This window comes from Aptenodytes forsteri, unplaced genomic scaffold, assembly GCF_000699145.1.
Source record: "Aptenodytes forsteri isolate BGI_AS27 unplaced genomic scaffold, ASM69914v1 Scaffold103, whole genome shotgun sequence".
In the NCBI taxonomy this organism is placed as follows: domain Eukaryota; kingdom Metazoa; phylum Chordata; class Aves; order Sphenisciformes; family Spheniscidae; genus Aptenodytes; species Aptenodytes forsteri.
In genome coordinates this window covers 2,851,207-2,871,507 of record NW_008796051.1, presented here as the reverse complement: position 1 = coordinate 2,871,507, position 20,301 = coordinate 2,851,207, and the positions used below count along the sequence as shown (strand labels likewise).

Sequence of the window (20,301 nt, the reverse complement as noted above, 5' to 3'; positions counted from 1 at the left end):
GGTTTTTTTTAACTGTAGAGGTCTTCCGCTGATGTATGGAAGATACGTTTTCCGATGTGAAGCCCACTTTTATTCTCAGAAGACTGTGCCACGCAGGGCATTGTATGCCAATTTCCTTCTTAGCAGGGTAGCTGTAAATTTCGAGATTAGTGGTTTAATTGCACAGCAAATCAGAGAGATTGATTTCTTCTGCTTTAAAGCATGCTTTCATGTATAAGCAGCAGCTAGGTATTTGCAGATGATATTTGCCAGTTAATATTTAAAAGTACTTTTTGCCTCTTGAAGCTTTTAAAATTTCCCCTAGCGTAAGGATGGTTTCAGTAACCAAAAATGTCGCTTCTTTAATGGTTACCCTGCAAACTGAAACACTATTTGGAAGCTCGGAAGTCCACCTTAAGATGTACCTTGCAATTATGAAGGGAAAACTATTGCAAGCGCAAATGGAGCTGTAAGTTTCCTTCTTCTCTTGTTCACTAGAAAATGTGAAAATTGTACTTGCTGTCCTTGATTTTAGGAAGAAAAGTGCAATGTACCATCTGGAGAAAAAGTGGAAGAAGCTGAACAACCCAGTGATATAGAAGAAGGAGGATTAGATCTCAGCGTGTCACTCAAACCAGTCAGTTTCTACATTGCGGACAAAAAAGAAATGCTTCAACAGTGTTTCTGTGTCATAGGGGAGAAAAAACTACAGAAGATGCTGCCTGATATTTTAAAGGTACTGAAATACACTTACCTTCATATACTTTTTACAAGCTTGAATGCTTGTGTAACAAAGCACGTCTATCTCTCAAGTCTAGTGGACTTCCAGCTTAAAAGCTGCCTGTGTATTTCTTAAATAAAGATTATATCAAGTCTCTGAAAGTGAGACTTTTTAAAGATTTGATATAGTTATTCCTGCTTACTCCTTTTTCCGTTGCTCAGCCATTGCTGAACTGCAGGCTGCTCGTTTTTATACCGTTTGTCTGTACTGGTTAATTAAATGCAAAAGGAGTTTCATGATTGCATGGAGTAAAGTCAGTAGTGTTGTTCACTAATAAATATACTGATTTGTTAATAAAAGTTTGATTTCTGTTTGTGTCAGCTGAATTTCTTTGTATGGTATTAAATTAATGTCTGAGATAAGGCAATAAAATCCTTTTTTGATAAACAGCTTCTGAAGCTGTAACTTCTGTGGACTTTAGTGGTAGTATTGCTAGAGTTTTACTGGCTTAGAGCATATGTTTTTTGAGTCTTGTGGACTGCAGGACTTGGCAGTAATAAATTAGGCTAGCAGCCCGTACAGAAGAAGAGGCTGCAGGTAAAGTGCCATTTGTGTGATGTTTGTTAATAATTTTAAAATTTGTCTTTTAATTTTTATCTTTATGAGTCATTATTAATGTAAGTGAGGCAGGACTTCTTCATTTTAAGCACTTGGTGAATTGCATACAGTCTCATCCGTTCCTCATCTCTGGGAGAAGAGGTCTGGTGCAGCTGGAGGCAAAGGCATTACTGACTTTGAAACGAAGTTGCCTGGTGGTGTAGAACCAAACCTACAGTAGGGTCATGAATGTTACAATATGCTCAGCACTTTCTAATTTGGTACTTATACATGGTATCATAGTTCATTTGAAAGCGTGAAATTATCACTGTTTCACCAAGAGGACACCAAGTAGTATGAAAGATGTGAAGGGAACTGGAATACCCATAAAATCTGTGGCAGCGTGTGGTAGTATCAAGCATGAGAAATGGATCACAATTTACATCTTTCTTATGTTTTCTTTATTATGGTATACAGCTGTTGCTGTGTTGGCAATAGCAGTGTTTGTTTCAGTCCGTGAGCTTGGATTCAACAGTTGGCTCTGGTCTTTGCAGGCTTAATTATGTAATCCAGCTGCTCCTGAGTGATGGAGAGTTAGGAGTCATCAGGGCTACAGTTGTTTGCTGTTCGATGCTTCACACATATGGCCCGGTATTTCTACTGCTCAGTGTTGCAGCTGCAGTGAAAACTCCAAGCCATAGGTCAAGTAACTGATAGTGTGTATTGCTTAATTTTTCAGAAAAAAAACCACACACGCATTATTTCTGGTAGCTGTCAAAACTGAAACACCTACCTGGTGTTCTTCAATAGTTGCATCAATGCAGGTCAGAACAGAGAAGGGCTTGCAATCTGAGTTAGCTCTTCATTCAGTACAGTTGGAGTAGTAGTTACCATTCATAATTACTCTGTCCTCAGAAATTTTTAGTAGCTCGTGGTCTGTCTTATCTGTCTTCTTAGAACTGTTCCATGGACGAAATCAAAAGGCTTTGCTTGGAGCAGTTGGAGCTGTTATCTGAAAAAAAACTGTTGAAGATACTTGAAGGTATGAATGAAACTTTTAGGCACCATTGTACACCAGAGAATAGTCTGCTTGGAAACTGGATTTTCACTCCGTTTCTAGCTTCTAATATACACACACACAAAAATAAGTGTGTATTAGTGTGTGTGTATATATGTGTATATATATTGGTATTACATATATACACATTCTAATAGTGTATATATATAGTATGTGTGTATATATATATGCTGGCTTTCATCTTTTAAGCTTGGATGAAATCGTCCATTGATTTAAAAGCTATTAGGGATACCTGCAGAAAACAGTAATATAAGCTTCTTTTCCTTAGTACCCAAACTAAGAACAAAGCTTTTGACTTGGTGGAAAAAACAAAGCTAGGAGGTGGAAAAAACAAAGCTAGGAGTGTAGAAGTATTGTTTGAAATCTGTTATTTTAGGTAAACTGACATTAAGTTGCCCCTCGTTCTCTGCAGGGGAAATCTGACATACTGCAATACCAGTTGAATTGTATTAGCAATTGCCCTAGAGTATTTGGTGTAGTTAAAGGATTCTTGGTGGATCCCGCTGCTCTGCTGAGACACAGTTCATGTACTTTGATTAAGGATATGACATTCCAGCTTTTCAGTATCTTATTGAACTTCCACTTGATATTTAAGGGCGGTAGAATTTATTTGTAAACATATTGCTGTCTTCTCAATTAAGTGGAACTCTTCAAATCTTGAATGCTGTGGAGTACCTTCTATTAATTTTGTCTCCTGTGCTTTATTTTTAGTGCCTATAGTGTTGTACTAGCAATAGCTATTCTGTTTTTTTTCGTAATACAGTGTAACTGAAATAAAGTTTTTAGTTTTGAGTAAGTCTAATTTTAGAACATCTGCTCTAACTGGGGAAAAAAACCTCTTCTGCTGATGATTGCAATAGAGTTAATCATTAAGAGTAAGCCTAACTATATAGCATTAACTATATTACCTGCCTAAATTTTCATGTTTGAAACTGTGTATATCTAGGCAAGATTGGAGCTGATTCTGATACTGACGAGGAGGCAGATGGAGGAGACAAGACTGGAGGTGAATCAGTCAGTCAGTGAGTAAAAGACAAAACACTTAATTTAAGAATACTGAACAATACAGGGATTTTTCATGAGAAATGATCAAACTTAATAAACCTTTGAGACAATACAAGACAATACACCAGTGTTGGGCAGATTGAAGTACCTCTTAGTTTTGCTGGTTTGGTTAGTTCATCTAGACTTACTAAATAGGAACAAATGGATGGAAAAGCTAGTGTTAGTAATCCAAATTTCACATTCTGGTTGGTATTTTTGATTTAACAGAGACCTGGTTTCTGATCCTGTCTTTAATTCAGAACAACTTACGAAGTTATTGAATGAAGTAATTTTCTTTGATCGCATCTCATCGTACATCATACAAATATCCTAGAAAATGGAGTGATACTGAGTTAAGTGATGTTTCACTTTTTCTCGTGTGATACGGTTTTAATGCCCTCTGACACTTTCTTCTAGGGTTCCATTTGGAGTTGATTTGTGACTGTATCCCCCCCTTTGCTATTTGTTGCCTACATGATCTGTGAATGGTGTCAGTACACCCATTTATGTGGACTGATTTTCTTATTTTGGACATTGCCCTCTGCTGGCTATTTAAAAAAGCAAAATAAAAAACCCCAAAACTACAAAATACACTAAATAGCAGGTCTCTTTATGTAAAGGAGTCTCTGTTAAGTGATAGATGTTTTGCCGGTGAACTTCTAAATAGAATGAGAAGACAGACTTATTCGGTAAGGAAACCATGAAAAATGCCCCAGGATTTTGATGCCTGGAGAAATGATACGACATTTTTAAGGCCTAATTTACAAGCTCTCTACTATTGCAAAATACATGAAATGGTCTTCATCTTAAAGAGGTATGGCAGGATTAGTGCTGCTAGATTTCAAGAAGGTAGTTCCATGGCTGCAAGGTGTTTCAAAGCTACTGTTGAGACGTGTATTTATGGCCCTCAGCTACAGTAGATTGAGTAAAGTCTTGCTTATATGCAAATAAAGTAATGATTTGAGCTGGTAAAAACCTAAAAAGGGGAAATTGTTATTGTCAATTAATGAATAAAACAACAAAATAAGGAAAGGAAGCAGGATTCACCATTTCTTAACTAGCGGGTATCTGAAGACACTTAACAACCCATTTGCCCATGGCAAGTAGGAAAGTTTCAGGAAAACAACATCTATAGGATCTAAATTGCAGTTTGGAAGTCTGCTGTTTTTGCACTGTACAGATAATATCCCAGGCATAAGCAGTGAGTAAACCAAAGTGAGTTGGTGTTGTCTGCCTTTTCTCATAGCTGTGTTGAAGTACAGCAGAATTAAAACTGACCAAGTTCTTTACCGTTGCTGCAGTTACCAAAAACTGACAAAGCTAGGTCACCTTACGTCGCTGATGAGAAAGATATGAGCAGTAACTGACAGCAACACCAAGAAGAAATTGTGTTTAAAAAAAAAAAAAGTAAAAAACTAAGATATGTTGATCAAAGTTATAGAGCAGGTTGCTTCCTTTGACAAACATAATGGTTGAGGTGCCCCTGTTTTTTGTATCTCTATCTCTGTCCTGATAGTTTAATATTTCAGACCATTCCAAACTGGCCAGGCAAGATAATGTTGGTGTAGGAATTGTGGCTTTTCTTCTCCTTTTAATGCAGTGAGTTAAAAAATAGTATGCTACACACAAGGGTGAGAACCTTGGCTCATAGGTTCAGCTGTGTGCTAGCTTTAACAAAAAACAAAAAGGGAAAGCTGTTTGGATGATAGAGAAATAAAGGGATAGGAAGAAATAGATGAAACAAGTAAAATTAAGGTTTTATATTAATCATTAAGCCCAGTGCTTAGTAAGTAGAACAGTATTATGCTTTTACAACTGTAAAATGTCACAAGCCCTTTCTACTAAATAGGTTTAATCTTTGGACGTTTAGGTTAACTTTTTTCAACCTGTGTGTAATTAAATATAAATGCAAGTTTGCAAAACTTCAGAAAACTGTTTCAGCCAGAACAGCAACAAGTCAGTCAGTAGGCAGGGAGGCTAAAGATGCAAGTGAAGAAATAGCGAAAACTGCATTCCTGAGCTAAACTTTGGTTGTTTGTAATCATTAATGTGTTTTTAATTATCATCTGTGTTTAAATGGGTGAATTTTTTTGCCCTGGGAAGAGAAAAGACTTTTCAGAACGAAAAAGACATTTTTTTTGTTTATATTCTCACTGTTGGTTCTTCATAGTTTGTCTTCGTTACTTGTGGTTTTCTTGTAATTGACTACTTTTTTCTGCATTCTATTAATGATGCAACATTAAAGCTTTTTTATTTTAAGTCTGACTTGTCTTAGTTGCTTGCATGGACATTTAAATGTGGTAAGGGAAAATGTGAATAGCAAGTCTTACTCTAGTCAAAAATCTGTTAACTGATTTGAAGCATCAGTTTGTTTCTTTCATCTTTGTTCTTTTAAAAAAAAAAAGTTCGACAAACTTATACCTTCAGCAATATCCATATATCAATAGAAATCCAGAAGGCTTAAATCAATATATCTGAAGAAATTAAAAGTGTATCAAAATACACAGGCTTTCTTAGAAGAGTATAGTTTGTACTGTGTCTTTTTTTTTCCCCAAATATACAAATACTTATCTGTCTCTGAAGACCTGCTTCCTGTCTGTACCTTCTAAAAGTAGCAGGGATTTAGAGAAATTTCCCCAGATAATTGTAAATTGAACCTTCCTTTTTCTGATGCACATATCCTCGTTCTGCCACCAGAACTGGAAGTCCTGAGGCTTTTCCTAAATTTCAGCTCTGTAAAAGCTTCAGATGCTTCCATTAGCATGTAAAACATTTGCTCTGATGTTTTGTCACCAGCTTCTTCTGAGTTAAACACTAGGAATCCTGGAACAAGCGTGCAGAAGAACTGAAGAAGCAGGGCCTACGTTTGCCAATAACTGGAAATTGCTGTTACGATAGATACGCTTCATTACTTGTGGGCTCGGTGTAGATTTTTGACTATGCAGTTCTCAGATTTTTATTGTTTCTGTGTTACTGTCTGCAATGGAGTACTGTTAAACCAAGAGAACTGCTGTTTACTAAGCTTCCAGTTAAATGACAGATATTTAATTGGAAGGAATTAGCCAATTACTGTCCTGCAAAACCAAGTAGGCATTCTTCCTAACTCATTCAAAAGGTATTAGCATGTTCTTGAGCTGTTTCCTGAATTGGCTTTTTAAATACCTTCCAACGGAAGGACCGAAAGCAAATTATTTGCTGTTGTAATAAAACATGTATTAAAAGAACAAGCATGCTAATATCACTATAGTGATCCTATGTTCATGTGTATAACGTGAGTAAATGATCTTTTGCTTTGAAAATATAATGTGCTTATTTTTTTTTCACTGTGTGAAAATCTGCAATTTAATATTTGCGCTTTCAAGAATTTGTAGGCTTTTTACTGCCTTGGAGTCATGAGCTCAGGTTTTGCTTGTTTTGTTTTAGAAAGGTTAGCAGTTTAGAGGCTTTCCTTTTTTTAACATGTTTTGCTCCTGGGTACTGGGCTGTTCAGAAGCATGCAATTGCTGTCTGATATTTACCCCTCTAGGTCAATTTGGTTATCTTCACCATTTGGAATCACTGAAAGAATAGGCTACATGAGTCACTGAACAGATATATTAGCACTTGGCATCTGTTCACTGTCTTCTGTTCCCATGGTGTCCTCAAATTTCACCTGTGATCGGACTGGTGGACATTTCATAGCGCATTAAACAATTTGATTAGCATCTGTCATTTGGGATACCTTTCTTGAGGAGCACTACTTCATAAGGATTTTTCTTTTTTCTTTTTTTTTTTTAATTGCTTGCTGTTAATTATTTTAGTTCTCATTTGTCATGGAAATCTACCCTTGGAACAAAAATTTGGAGGAAGCTTACAAGGACTTGGGACTTCTAGGAATATTTTTTAGACTTGGAACTGCGAAGGCAAATTTTAAATTAAGGAAGGTACATTGTCTTTATGTCAGAGTACCAGACGTACTGATCTCAAGCCTGACTCCAGAGATTTAGGTGAAAGTTTCTTAACAAAAATTAAAAGCCCTGTAAGGAAAGTATCAGCATGACTGTATCTCATGTTATCAGACTGTCTTCTAGTCCAGCACATTAAGATATTTTTTTCTGTCACAAAACTTTTCCTGTTGATCTCCAACCCCAGTTACTGCTGATGCTTGGAATCCCAGCCACCAGTATTGCAGTGCTGTTGTCTTAGTCCTTAGCTGTCCACTCCTCTGGCCAGTACCCTTTTTCCTAACTTGTGCTGCTGTCTTACCTCACTCTGCATAATCTGCTGGAGTAGTGGTACCAAATCACCCTCAAACCCAGATTTCTTTGACAGCTATGCAGATTCCTGAAAGTAATAGGTTCTGTACAGAATCCATGTGCATGAGCCCAGGTTAGCATTTAACTAGCGTGGAGCATGTCAACATGAAAAGCTAGCATAGGACAAATTTAAATTTACAGCATTTGTCACCAACAAACTGTAATAGTTAGCTTCTTTCTGCTGAAAAGAACATACTGTGCTAATGCTGCTATTAAAAAGTCCAGCACATTAAGATATTTTTTTCTGTCACAAAACTTTTCCTGTTGATCTCCAACCCCAGTTACTGCTGATGCTTGGAATCCCAGCCACCAGTATTGCAGTGCTGTTGTCTTAGTCCTTAGCTGTCCACTCCTCTGGCCAGTACCCTTTTTCCTAACTTGTGCTGCTGTCTTACCTCACTCTGCATAATCTGCTGGAGTAGTGGTACCAAATCACCCTCAAACCCAGATTTCTTTGACAGCTATGCAGATTCCTGAAAGTAATAGGTTCTGTACAGAATCCATGTGCATGAGCCCAGGTTAGCATTTAACTAGCGTGGAGCATGTCAACATGAAAAGCTAGCATAGGACAAATTTAAATTTACAGCATTTGTCACCAACAAACTGTAATAGTTAGCTTCTTTCTGCTGAAAAGAACATACTGTGCTAATGCTGTTCTATTAAAAAAAAAAAAAAATGCTGAGTTTATCTTTTGGAAGAGTGACTTTGAACTTAACTGGCATCCTGAGGGAGAAGTGTCTTTGAAGACTGATAAAAGGAGGGAGCTCCAAATTATTGTGGTCATTTACTGGCATGGCATGAAAGAAGAGGGTATTAAATTTGTATAGTGTGCCTTAATTTTAGATTAGCATGTCTTCTGCTCCCATTGTGTGGAGACATGATGTTGTGTCTCCCTTTCTTAAGTCTAAACCGCAGTGTAGATAATTAGGAAAAAAAATATTTCTTACTAACAAACAAATTAAACAAGGTTAACAAGTTGAGAGCAAAACTGAACTGTGACCTGAAATGCTTCTGCTTGGCCACAAGATGGTGCAAAATGCCCGCCTGTTAAATGAAGTGGTGAATGTTCACCAGCAATACAGTCCAATCCAATAAATTCTGAAAGAGTAAAACGTGCTGTAAAAGTACTTCGGGGTTCTAAAAATTCTTTTGCTGACAGTAGGTAGTCTTTAAAGCAACTTGGTTTTGCTGTAATCAGTGATAGTGTCAAGGCAACAGGAGGAAACTTTACAACAAGTTTTGATGTATGATTTTTCAATTGATAATTTCTTTTTAAGTAGCTGTTAAAATGGGTGTAGGTAATTTCACAGCCAGTGTTTGAAACATAGAGGTTGCTCTGAGTTTTCTGTCAAAGGGCTGATTGTAATTCCTCAGTGAAATTTGGTGTTGGAGCTCAGGGTGATACCAGAGAGGTGAATTTTCTTGCCTGGATGCTATTAGTGCAAGATCAGACTTTCCCGGGTGACACATTGCTGTCCAGTGCAGAGATGACTTCTCAGTTCAAAATGAAGAAGTGTGTGAGGGAGAATAGGGTAGGGGCAGCCTAAGCAGCTTTTGCTCTTAATGATGAGCCGGGTGTATCATGACGTTATTTTGGTCAAGAGTTGAGTGACTTAAGTATAACAAATCATTAGGAGTTCCTTAAAAAAAAAAAAAAAAAAGTGACTCCTTCCAGATCTGTTGATCAGTAGCTGGTGCCAGATCCACTGCTCTCCCCAGTTGCTGGCACTTGGACATACAAGCCCGCAAGGTTTGCATCCCCACTCCAGCTGCTGCTCAGACCTCCTTGTGCACACAGGTGTCTCCCATAGCTGGTGCAGACTTGTGATCATCCCCAGTAGCTGACATTCAAACTGTTGATCTCTTGGGTATCTAGTGGAGCTATGGCCCCTCAATTTGCCTACTTACAGACCCTGCTCTCTTTCAGGAGTTTGGCCTCTGATCTTACAGTCTGTCTGGTACCTGACTCCCAGACCTCTCATCCTACTTGCTGTCTAGACCAGCCTGAGGGTTGCTAGTGAATTACAAGCATCTGCATACACATTGATGCCATGACATTGAAGTTCTCCGAGGAAGCATGCACATTTTTCACTCTTGTCTAGTTTCTGGCAGCACAGTCCTGCAGGCCCCTATGACCTATGGTCCCCTTTGCAGTTGCTGGCAGTTAGAGACACACACACACATGTGCATATATACAGAGAATAGTGTCCTCTCATTTGGAAAAATAGTTAGTATAGCAATAGAGTTCAATAGGAAGGTGGGACAGACTGTGGTGATCAGGTCCAGGGCTTGGCCAGACAAGTATACTGACCAGCAACCTGTTTATGCTCTGCTGGCCCTTCATCTTCTTTTTTTCTCTTTTTTCCCCATGCTTGTTTTTTCTCAGTCTGCCTTGGTCTCTCCCTTTTCCCACCTTTGGTTCTTCCTCTGAACATGCCATGCTGCCTTACACATTCCTACACTCCCCTTAAAAATATCTGCCAGTTTTATGCAATGCTGAAATGCTCTTCCCCAGCATCCTGTACAGACCCCCTTGCTCCTGTAGAGAGTAACACCCTTCAGCCTATAAGGTGATTTCTCTGGCTGACTGCTCTTACTAGGTTTCATTTCCAGAAAATGGGCTGGTTGCTCTCCTTTCACAACCCTAGGAATAACTCAGGCAGGGTCATTCCGCTGCACTGATGAAGTTACTGGGGTTCCTCTGCTTGCAGTTTTCCTCTGCTCCTCACTGGGCCTTTGTGCTTATGGTTACTCACCATTAAACACATAACCTAATGGACGGGACAATACAACGGAAAACTGCGTGTGATAAGCTTTGGCAAGTGACAGGAGAGCAAAACCTGAAATTTCTTGGAAGGTGTGCTGTGACAGCATCATGGACAGATTTAGCTGGTGGTCTGTGCTGGCATCTGGCCTAACCCTGCCCAGTAATGGAGGTGGATGGGGAAGTGTTGCTACCCAAGAGTCTGGCACTGTCTCAAAGCAGAGGACCGGTTTTGGCTTTGGTCCTAAGCTGGAGCCTGGCACTGAGAGTGCTGAGAAGGTGTTTCCCCTGGGCTAGGTTGTGCAGGCTCACTGGAGCGGTAATTCGGGTAGGTCTCAGTTAACTCTGACCTTATGGGTGTGTGTATGAGTGCAAAACTTTTCCTCACAGCCTATCCTCTGCTCCATCCACTGAAGAAATTGAACATGGTAATGTCATGTTGTCCGGTGTTCCTTTTCCCCCATGACAGCAGGAAGATTGAAACTCTAGTTAACGTGTCCAAACCATCACATGCAGCAGACCTGATTTTATTTGTTGAATTCCTGGGCATATTTTATATCTAACAGGTGAGGGCTGTAATCCATCTTGCAACACCTCCAGCCTTTGTAGTACAAGACTGATGACTGGAATGGAAAATAAACAAGCAAACTCTCTTTGTTTGTGAAGAGGCAAAGTTTAAATAATTTTCTGAAGGGGTTAGCCATGTACACAGAACTTCCTACTCAGCATAGCTATTTCAACAGCTAGTTTGTATCCATTCCTTCTCTTTCAGCCCTGCCTGGGAATGGAAAGTCCCAACAGAAATTAAAAGGTTGGGAGAATGCTTCTTGAGTTGACCAAGTAGGAAAGCAAACTGAAAGCATACATACCACTGAGTTCTGAGAAATATGCATCATAGTAAATAGTCTACTTCTAGTTTATTACAATGGCATGGGACAGTACGTTTCTCTTAGGGTTTCCTTACTCAAGGTGCAGAACATTTAAAAATCTTTTTTTTAGGTGCTGTGTGCATATGAAAACAGCTACATATTCTCCTTAATCAATTATTGCATGCTACCATACACATTTATGTTGCAATGGGTACAAAAAGTGGGAGAAACAGAAAAATATTGATTTGTAACCTTTGCTACTACAGAAAAGGAAATGGTGATCAAAATAACTCTGTCTCTCAGACCAAGATGGCGAGAAGTATTACAGTGTTCCCCCTCCTGACATAGCCATTGGACACCTGGAAAAAAATGTATCTTTGAAAGCATGGGTAAAATAGATCTGTATTCAATTTTAGGAAAAGCCTTCAGGCCATTACTGAAAAACAAGTTGTTAAAGTCATTATATTTACACCTGTGATACCAGAATACTGCTATCCTTTTTATAGTGCTGTTTAGCTCCCACAGGCAGGATAGTTGCATTGATTCCATATTAATATGTATGAAACCAATGCCGCACCAACATTCAGGGTAGGAAATTGGCAATTCTACTGTCAAAATGCTCACTAAACATGGCAGTTGAACTCTTTCTGTGATTCTGGGTCCTTCTGCCTTCCTTCTCCCTGTATATTTCACAGTATTTTCAGAGTTTGTATAACCGGTATGTGCGAAATGTCTGAAGGACATGAACATTCCACAAAAATATCTCTTCCTTATCCCTTGTATAAATCACTTTAAACCTTACAGGTCAAGAGTAGAGAAATCTTTAAATAGAAGAAATAGAGAAATGCAGATACTGAATGCAATTTAACAGTTGAGTTGCATTTTGTTTTAAAAAGTGGCCCTTTGTGGAACTATGAGATTGTGACGTAGGAGAGGTGGATGGTGGTGGGGTGATGGTAACTTCATGAAAATAGCTTCTTAATTTCAAATGAAAACAGTAAATAGTATTTGAATGCAACTGAAACTATAGTTTTTTCAAATCATTTAACTGTATGACAATTTATTCTGAGTTTTAGAGAAAAGCTCCTAAGATTAGGGAGAGGCTACCAGTGAGGATTGTTATTCTGAAAGGCTAGGGTGTAGTGGAAATATTTGCTTTATCCTTGTGTATCTCTAGGCAAAGCAAAAAACTCCTCATTCTCAAGTGCTTAGATTAGCACTCTGTGTGTTCCTTTTGCCTTTATTCATCCTGTAGCTGGCCTATTGGCCTACCACCACATAATTTCTTTAGTCAAAGTAAACGTTTCTTAGAAAAGTTCTCTTAAATTGTAAAAGATGTAGATTGATGTAGATTAAAATGTCTTCTTATTTGTTTCCAGACAGGACAACAGTATAGACTCTACTTCCTCTCTGAGAGAAGACAACAAGCTGGAAGGTCAGGAATCAAAACAAGGTATGTAGTGGAGAAAGCTGAAGTTTTGTTTTCTTGATGTTGGGCAGTGACTAATCCCAGTTAACTGACAGCTCTCTTTTGAACAGTAGCTGCAATCACAGAGAATCATCCTCTTAGAAATCAGCTGGTGTAGGGTTACAACCTCCCCCTTGGGCCCAATTCCAGAAAAGGAGAGAGTAAAATTGAAGAAGACATTGTAGGAACTTTGGCTTCTTAATTCTGTGAGATTGGAGAGTTTTTTGTGGCTAGAAACAAATTGCAGCTCTTCAAAGTTTGCTAGTTTAGCTTCTGGAACATGACTGAAGCTCTTGCAAGGCTCATTTGGCTCTTCATATCTAGTTTTTCAGCTGAAGAGGAGCTTCAGTCATTTCAATTTCTTGGTATATAGGTGATTGCTAATACTGCTATTACCATTTGCTGAATTCTTCCAAAGTCAGTTTTACTTTCTGTTGAGATGATCATAAGAGTCTACAGTACTCTGTTTTGACATTCATAGAAATCCATTACAGTAATTGTTTGCCAAAGGACTGCTTGTAATTTAATCATTTTGTTCAGTCTTGATATATCATACCTTGCTTTGTTTGATTGTGCAGAGCTGAGGTCCAATGGAATGGTGCTAAACACCCACCACTCCTGATAACTGGCGTATTTTACTTGAAGCCAGTGCCAGTGGTAGTACACGCTCAAATCTTTGAACCTCTGAGGACAAACATTTTGTCGTGTATATTCTCTCTTTTTAAATGCAAAAATGTAGTGGGTGAGACACTGGGGTACTCCAGTGATTGGCAGAATAGAAAATGCAAAAGCAGGTAAGTTAGTGGTACACATTTGAGTGCCTGCTGCGTAAGGAAACAGTTTTCTTAACCTGCAGCAGTATTTGTTTTATTCCAATCATTAAATCAGCACCATATAACAACTGTGAGTATTGTTATGTATATGAAGCACTAGAATTGTAGGTGTTTCTGTCTCAGTCTATTTGTTTTCATTTGGACTAGCTGTATGCAGTAACATCAGAAGTAGCTTTTCCAATCAAAGAATGTTGCGAATTCTTATAAGCTAAATTTCTCTTCTGTGAAGATCTAACATTATTTGCTTCCTGCAACTCCTATTTCACAATTCGGAATGTTGTCTAAAAGATGTCTCTTGGAATAACTTTGTGAAGCATGTTTTTTTCTGAAGTAATTAGTGAGGGGAATTAAATTGAGAAGTATAGAGTCATAATAAAAGCATCAAAACTTTTAGGAGCAGGTTGCTGTGGCTTTGTGAAGAATGCTTTAAATGTTGCTTGTTGTACTCTGTGGAATGACCTTAGAACTGACAGATTTCCTGCAGATCTCTTCCACTTTTGTATTATCAAAGGGAATTGATGACTGCTGCAGGTGATTGCTTCATTGTTGTTTTTTATGACTTAATCAACCAGAGTATCATGATGGCTTTGGGCTATAACAGTGGCTCCACTCAAGGTGTTAGCTTTAAAGAGCTTTTGAGAATATCAGTATAAGTTTAAAAATACAACTCTAATCATTCTGCTTAGCTGCAGCCTGTGATGCTATGGGGAAAAAAGAGAGGATGAGAGGATAAGCAAAAGTGGATAAAATAAAGTTGAAAAACGGAATTAAGTGTGCTAAAATGAATTTTGCAACTGTAGCTGAAGGAAAAAGTAAAAGTTATCAAAATGAAAAAGATAATGAGAAATGCCAACCATGATCTTTATTACTGGGTAAAATTACAACTGCAAAAGAGGGAAATAAGTCTCATCAGCTAATTAAACATCTATAGGCCAATGAGCTTGGATGAACACTGTATTATGCAGTTTTGGAGGCTCCAAATTCTGAATGGAACCCAAGGAGGCTTTGCCCAGCTTCCTGGTCCATACTAATTCTAGGACAGACAGGAATGACTGTTAATATTTTGTTTCTGCTTAATATGTGACCAATACCAAAAAGAATCCTGTGGTGGGTTGACTCCAGCCAGCAGTAGGCACCCACCAGCTGCTCAGTTACTCCTCCCCCAGTGGGGTGGGGAAGATGATCAGAAGAGCAAAAGCGAGAAGAACTTCTGGGTCAAGATAAAGACAATTTAATAAGTGAAGCAAAAGCTGTGCAAGCAAAATAAGGGATTTATTCACTACTTCCCATTGGCAGCCAGATTTTTAGCCACTTCCTGGAAAGCAGAGCCTCAGCATGCATAACTGTTACTTGGGAAGACAAATGCCATAACCGTGAACATCCCTCTTTCTTCCTTCTTTCCTTGAGCCATTATTGCTGAGCACAATGTCATATGGTAGAGAATATCCCTTTGGTCAGTCGGGCTCAGCTGTCCTGGCAGTGTATCCCTCCCAATCTCTTGCCCACTCCCAGCCTACTCCCTTTGGGGTCAGAGTGAGAAACAGAGAAAGCCCTGAGGCTGTGCAAGCGCTGTTCAGCCCTAGACAAAACGCTGGTGTGTTATCAACACTGTTTCAGAAACAAATCCAAAACACAGCACCGTGCAGGTCTTTGGTCAGTCGGGCTCAGCTGTCCTGGCAGTGTATCCCTCCCAATCTCTTGCCCACTCCCAGCCTACTCCCTTTGGGGTCAGAGTGAGAAACAGAGAAAGCCCTGAGGCTGTGCAAGCGCTGTTCAGCCCTAGACAAAACGCTGGTGTGTTATCAACACTGTTTCAGAAACAAATCGAAAACACAGCACCATGCAGGTTGCTGTGAAGAAAATTAACTCCATCCCAGCCAGACCCAGTACAAAGTCAGTTTCTCTTTGGCAGTGAATTAGGATGAGTATTCTCAGAAGTTAACTTTCAGGCTTTGAACTATGATCCATTGGTGCACCTTTTTTTGATCCATGGAAATGCTGCTTGGTTGAGCAGCAAGTTAGGTAAATACTGACTAATGCCATGCAGCAAGACAGAAGAATTTCCATTTCTTAATCCTGTTGATTCCCATTTCTTTTGATCTTTCGCATACTTTGTGTCTTGCAAGGTAAAGTAGAAAAGATAGTGTTCAAAGTTGATTTGATAGTATGAGAAATAGGTAAAACTGCATCTGAAACTGAATTACTAATCTTGAAGTTACTATCACAGTAGGAACAGGGCAAAACTGCTTAGGATTGAAGAAGGCCCTGGTATATTCGTCTCTTACAGTACTTTTTGTACACACTGCTGTGAGCAGGATTTTTTATAGCTTCAGAATCGTTTATGTTTTGGGCTTTCAGTTTTTATTGCTTGAAAATTGTGGTTTATCTTACAAAAAAAAAGACCAAAACGTCATCTATATGGCTTATCATACATTTTCCAGAGTTGAATTTGCTTCCTTGTCAGCTTTGATTAGAATGTTGGAGGTGCCACATATGTTAGTTGTATATGTTCCCGTATATGCTGTATTTACCAGTATGATGGCCAGTTTTTGCAATCCAGTAAACCAGTGTTATGAGGTACTGGATTGATAACTATGTAAGATCCTAAATCAGGAGTGCATTTCTCAGTCAGGGTAACATGCAGTATTCCTAAATTGGGACTTAAATGCTGTGACAAGTCATAGCCTATGATCAGGAGTGAATATCTGAATATCTTTTTTTAAGTGTATATAGTAAAAAAATCTTTAATCCTGAATCAATAAAATCCTTGGAGTTACGTTTTAAAATGTTACTATTGTTTATAAAACCAATTTGAGATTTTTTTTACCAGAAAAAAAGTCTTTCTGCCTTCCTACCTGCCTGCCTGCCTCCCTTCCTCCCTCCCTTTTTTTTGTTTTTTATGCAGAGAAAGTGCATTTATAGCTTTCTTACTAGCCAGTATTGATTTTCTTTTTTTTTTCCTACACCCTCAGGTTAGCAGGAATGTCGTAAACCCCAAGAAAAATAGGTCTTTCCTAAGGTTTTTCTGCACTGCTCATGAATTAAAACCAAATGCAGTCATGTACCAAAAGGTGTTTTAAAAAATATTTTTCTAAAGCCTTATTTGTTTTTCCTTTAAAAGTAAAAGTGGTCTCTCTTAAGGTTGACTGATTAAACTGATTTTGAATAAGGCATGATTTAATTTTTCTAATCCATACTCTACTGCTAATCTTTGTACAGAACTTCCACCTAGCGTGAGGGGTTTGCAGAAAAACTCAAGAAGAAAATACAAATCACTATGTGGCTGGCGAGTTTTTTTACACTTCACGCTTGTGTTTTCAAGAAAAGTCTCACATTTTTTGTTGCATTTTTAAATATTTCCTGTATAATAAAAGACACTGAAACATTAATAGTGTAAAACAAAGACTGCTAAAAATGTCGTTTCAAAGGTGCTTTATTCTTTTTTGAAAGGGGAGAGAATTGTTTGTATTGGATCTGAAACCCACGTTAAAGGAACATTCTTATTGAGCAGAATTATTAAAAAAATATTTCCAGAAGTTTTCCAACAGTAAAATATTAAATGTGAGCATCTTAGGCAAAAAAGCCAGTGATAGGAAGGTAATCAGTTAAAGGTATTAAAATCATAGGTCCCTGCTGTGTTAGTCTGCATTGTCAATGGGGTTTTTTTTTATAGTTTGAATGTCAGTAAGATTCTGATTGCCTGGTATTAAAAAAGAACAATTCACAGAGGAAGTACTTACTTGGGTTCCAGTATATTGGTTGTTTTGTTGTTGATGAGCAATCCTTGCAAATCAGTACTTCTACCCCTGCGGATTTGAGGTTCAGGAGCCAAAGGTATGTATGGATGAAACCAGCAATTCCCCCAAAAATTAACAGTTTGGTGAAAGAGAACCTTTTAAAGCCAGATGTCAACATGCTGATTTTAAGAATCAGAGAGTCACAGAATTGTTAGGATTGGAAGGGCTGTTTTGAGATCATCGAACCAAATCCCCCTGCTCAAGCAGGTCAGCTAGAGTGGGTTGCTCAGGACCATGTGCTGTTGAGTTTTGAATATATGCAAGGATGGAGACTCCACAGCTTGTCCGGGGAACCTGCTCCAGTGTTTGACCACCCTCACAGTAGAAAAAGTTTTTACATGTGGTCAGGTGGTATTTCATGTGTTTTAATTTATGCCCATTGCCACTAGTCCTGTCAGCGTGCAGTACTGAGAAGAGTTTGGCTCCCTTGTCTTCATGCTCTCCCATATTTTTAAAGGAGAATTAAAGAAAATTTAAAAAAACAGGTTTGCAATACTGTCTGAATATATCTTAAATGAAGAATATTTTTGATATATAGAGGATTATTATAGACTAAAGTAGCTTACATAGGAATGTAAACTTTCTTTGAGTCTTCTTGGTAAGAAATTGTATGTATTTCAAAACCACAGATCTTTAGCTCTAAACCCTCATTATTAATTAACAGGGAACACAACCGTACCTTTGGATAGTGGTACTACCAAAAGCAATTCTAAAGCCTTTAGAATCAGTAACTTTACCATCATCTGACTATAAAGTGTTCATTTTAAGCAGGAACCAATCCTACTGTAAGTTTCCACAGATACAAAGGTTGGTGAAGGACTAATAATTTCTGAGGCCAATGTGTCAAAAGCAATAGTCTTAGTCTCTCTGTAGCCAAATTGTGAGAACAGTTACTCAGGTTCTGTTAGAGTTTTGCTTTCATTTTATTACACTGCCTCTTCTAATTATTATTTTTTTTTAAATAAACTCCAACTTTTAGCCAGCATTAAAAGTCAATGCCATAACTTTCCTCATGTTTTTACTGAGTTAAATACATCTGAAATACTTGTGATAGATTATGAATAGTTGCACTATAAGTAGAGTTTCTATTCATTTTTAGTACTGTGCCTGACTATAGTGTCCCACTCCTTTTAAAATACAAAAAATAGTTATAAAGTGTCATTTTTAAAATTGCATTTTGAAAACTAAGTTTACTTTAAAGATAATAAACAATAATCGATTTTGCACTGCAGAGGCTTCCTTGTGATATAAAACCTTCTGACATTTTAATTAGGAAAATAGATCATGTAACTCCATAGGATGGAATAAATTTTCCCGATACTGCTGCTTTGCTATACTGCATGTTCTTCTAAATCGGCATAAAAATGCATTAACACTTGTCTAAATGAGATCAGCCTTAAAAGTTGGAGGAGAAAAAGAAGAGGAATTAGTTGTCTTAAATTCACAGATCTTTTTGCCACTCTCTTAATCTGCAGAGAAACACTTTAAGCAGAAGCGATTTTGTAAGTTGAAAGAAAAATGGTTCTGTTAGGCGACTATATGACTGTTACATTTGTGTTACAGGCAAGGGAGAAGATAGTGATGTCCTCAGCATAAATGCAGATGCATATGATAGTGACATAGAAGGCCCATGCAATGAAGAAGATGTCCCAGATGTGCAAGAAAACACTGTCAGAAGCGGAGCCGGTCAGATAGATGACCTTCAGAAGGACATTGAGAAAAGTGTGAATGAGATACTGGGGTTGGCAGAGTCCAGCCCAAAGGAGCCCAAAGCAGCAACCTTAGCCGTTCCACCGTCAGAAGATGTTCAGCCATCAGCGCAGCAGCTGGAGCTTCTGGAGCTCGAGATGAGGGCCAGAGCTATTAAGGCTCTGATGAAAGCTGGTGATATAAAAAAACAGCCCTGAGATTGTTTAGATTTAATTGTCAGTGTTGGTTTTGAAGGATGTGGTGTCTGTTCTCTTCAGTGCTAAGGTATATTTGGCTTGTGTATGACATTCCTCATTCAAACCCTGTTGTGTATCCTGACCTGTGGCTTAAGCCATTAATAGTTGGTTTCATTGCCATTGTGTGCTGCTTCCATGACATGCACAAACAGAGTGGTTTGACGCTTCACAGAGGTCAGGTCTCTGTGCTGGGTTATTTCCCCAAGGAGTCACACCATGTATATGCCAGGAACCTGGTGCCTTCCAGAAAGGTTAGGAGAATCAAGTTCTTTATAACCCCATGGTTAGAAATTACCAACTATTTTATTTATTAGCAACTTGTTAAACTACTTGAGAAACTTGATTTATATGTATTTCATTAAAAATACCATTTTGAAGAGGTCTTTTGTCGTGTGACTGCCTTCAGCATTCTGTGATGGGATTTGAGATTGCTTATTTCTCCTTGGGGCCCAGCTCATCATAATGTAGCTATTCTAGTTAAAATGAATGATGATTCATTTAAAACCATACTTAATTTTTAGAAAGTTGAATTCCTAAAGGAAGGGATTTTTTCCTTTCAAATAAACAGTTGAACCATGTTATTTTCAGAGTTATGAAAGTGCCTGAAAGTGACAAATGCCAGAGTTTTTATACTGTTGGTGATTTAATTTTGTCACTCTCCTCTGCTGTTCTATCTTCTGTGTCATAACTGAAATAAAGAAAATAGAGTTTTTTCTTGACTATGAGGCTTTTTTGTTGAATATTTGGCATAATATTTAGGGCAATGCAGCAAATCAGACTATTTAGACGACCTTGAGTTTTTAACATCTAACTGATGTGGTCATTTCATGTCCCCTGCAAATAGGAAAATCCCCATAATTACAGTATAAATGTTTTTTAGAAAAGGCATTTAATTTATTTATCTATAATA

At 38.1% G+C, this 20,301-nt stretch overlaps 1 protein-coding gene across 1 annotated transcript; it reads left to right on the top strand.

Annotated features, from left to right (window-relative positions):
- Positions 1 to 379: 379 nt before the first annotated feature.
- On the top strand, positions 380 to 20,113 carry CAAP1 (caspase activity and apoptosis inhibitor 1). The gene is made up of 5 exons (XM_009286223.1): positions 380 to 715; positions 2,255 to 2,339; positions 3,322 to 3,397; positions 12,727 to 12,800; positions 19,009 to 20,113. The coding sequence occupies exons 1-5, from the start codon at positions 647 to 649 to the stop codon at positions 19,350 to 19,352; spliced, it is 648 nt and encodes a 215-aa protein (XP_009284498.1). The 5' UTR covers positions 380 to 646; the 3' UTR covers positions 19,353 to 20,113.
- The last annotated feature ends 188 nt before the right edge of the window (positions 20,114 to 20,301 follow it).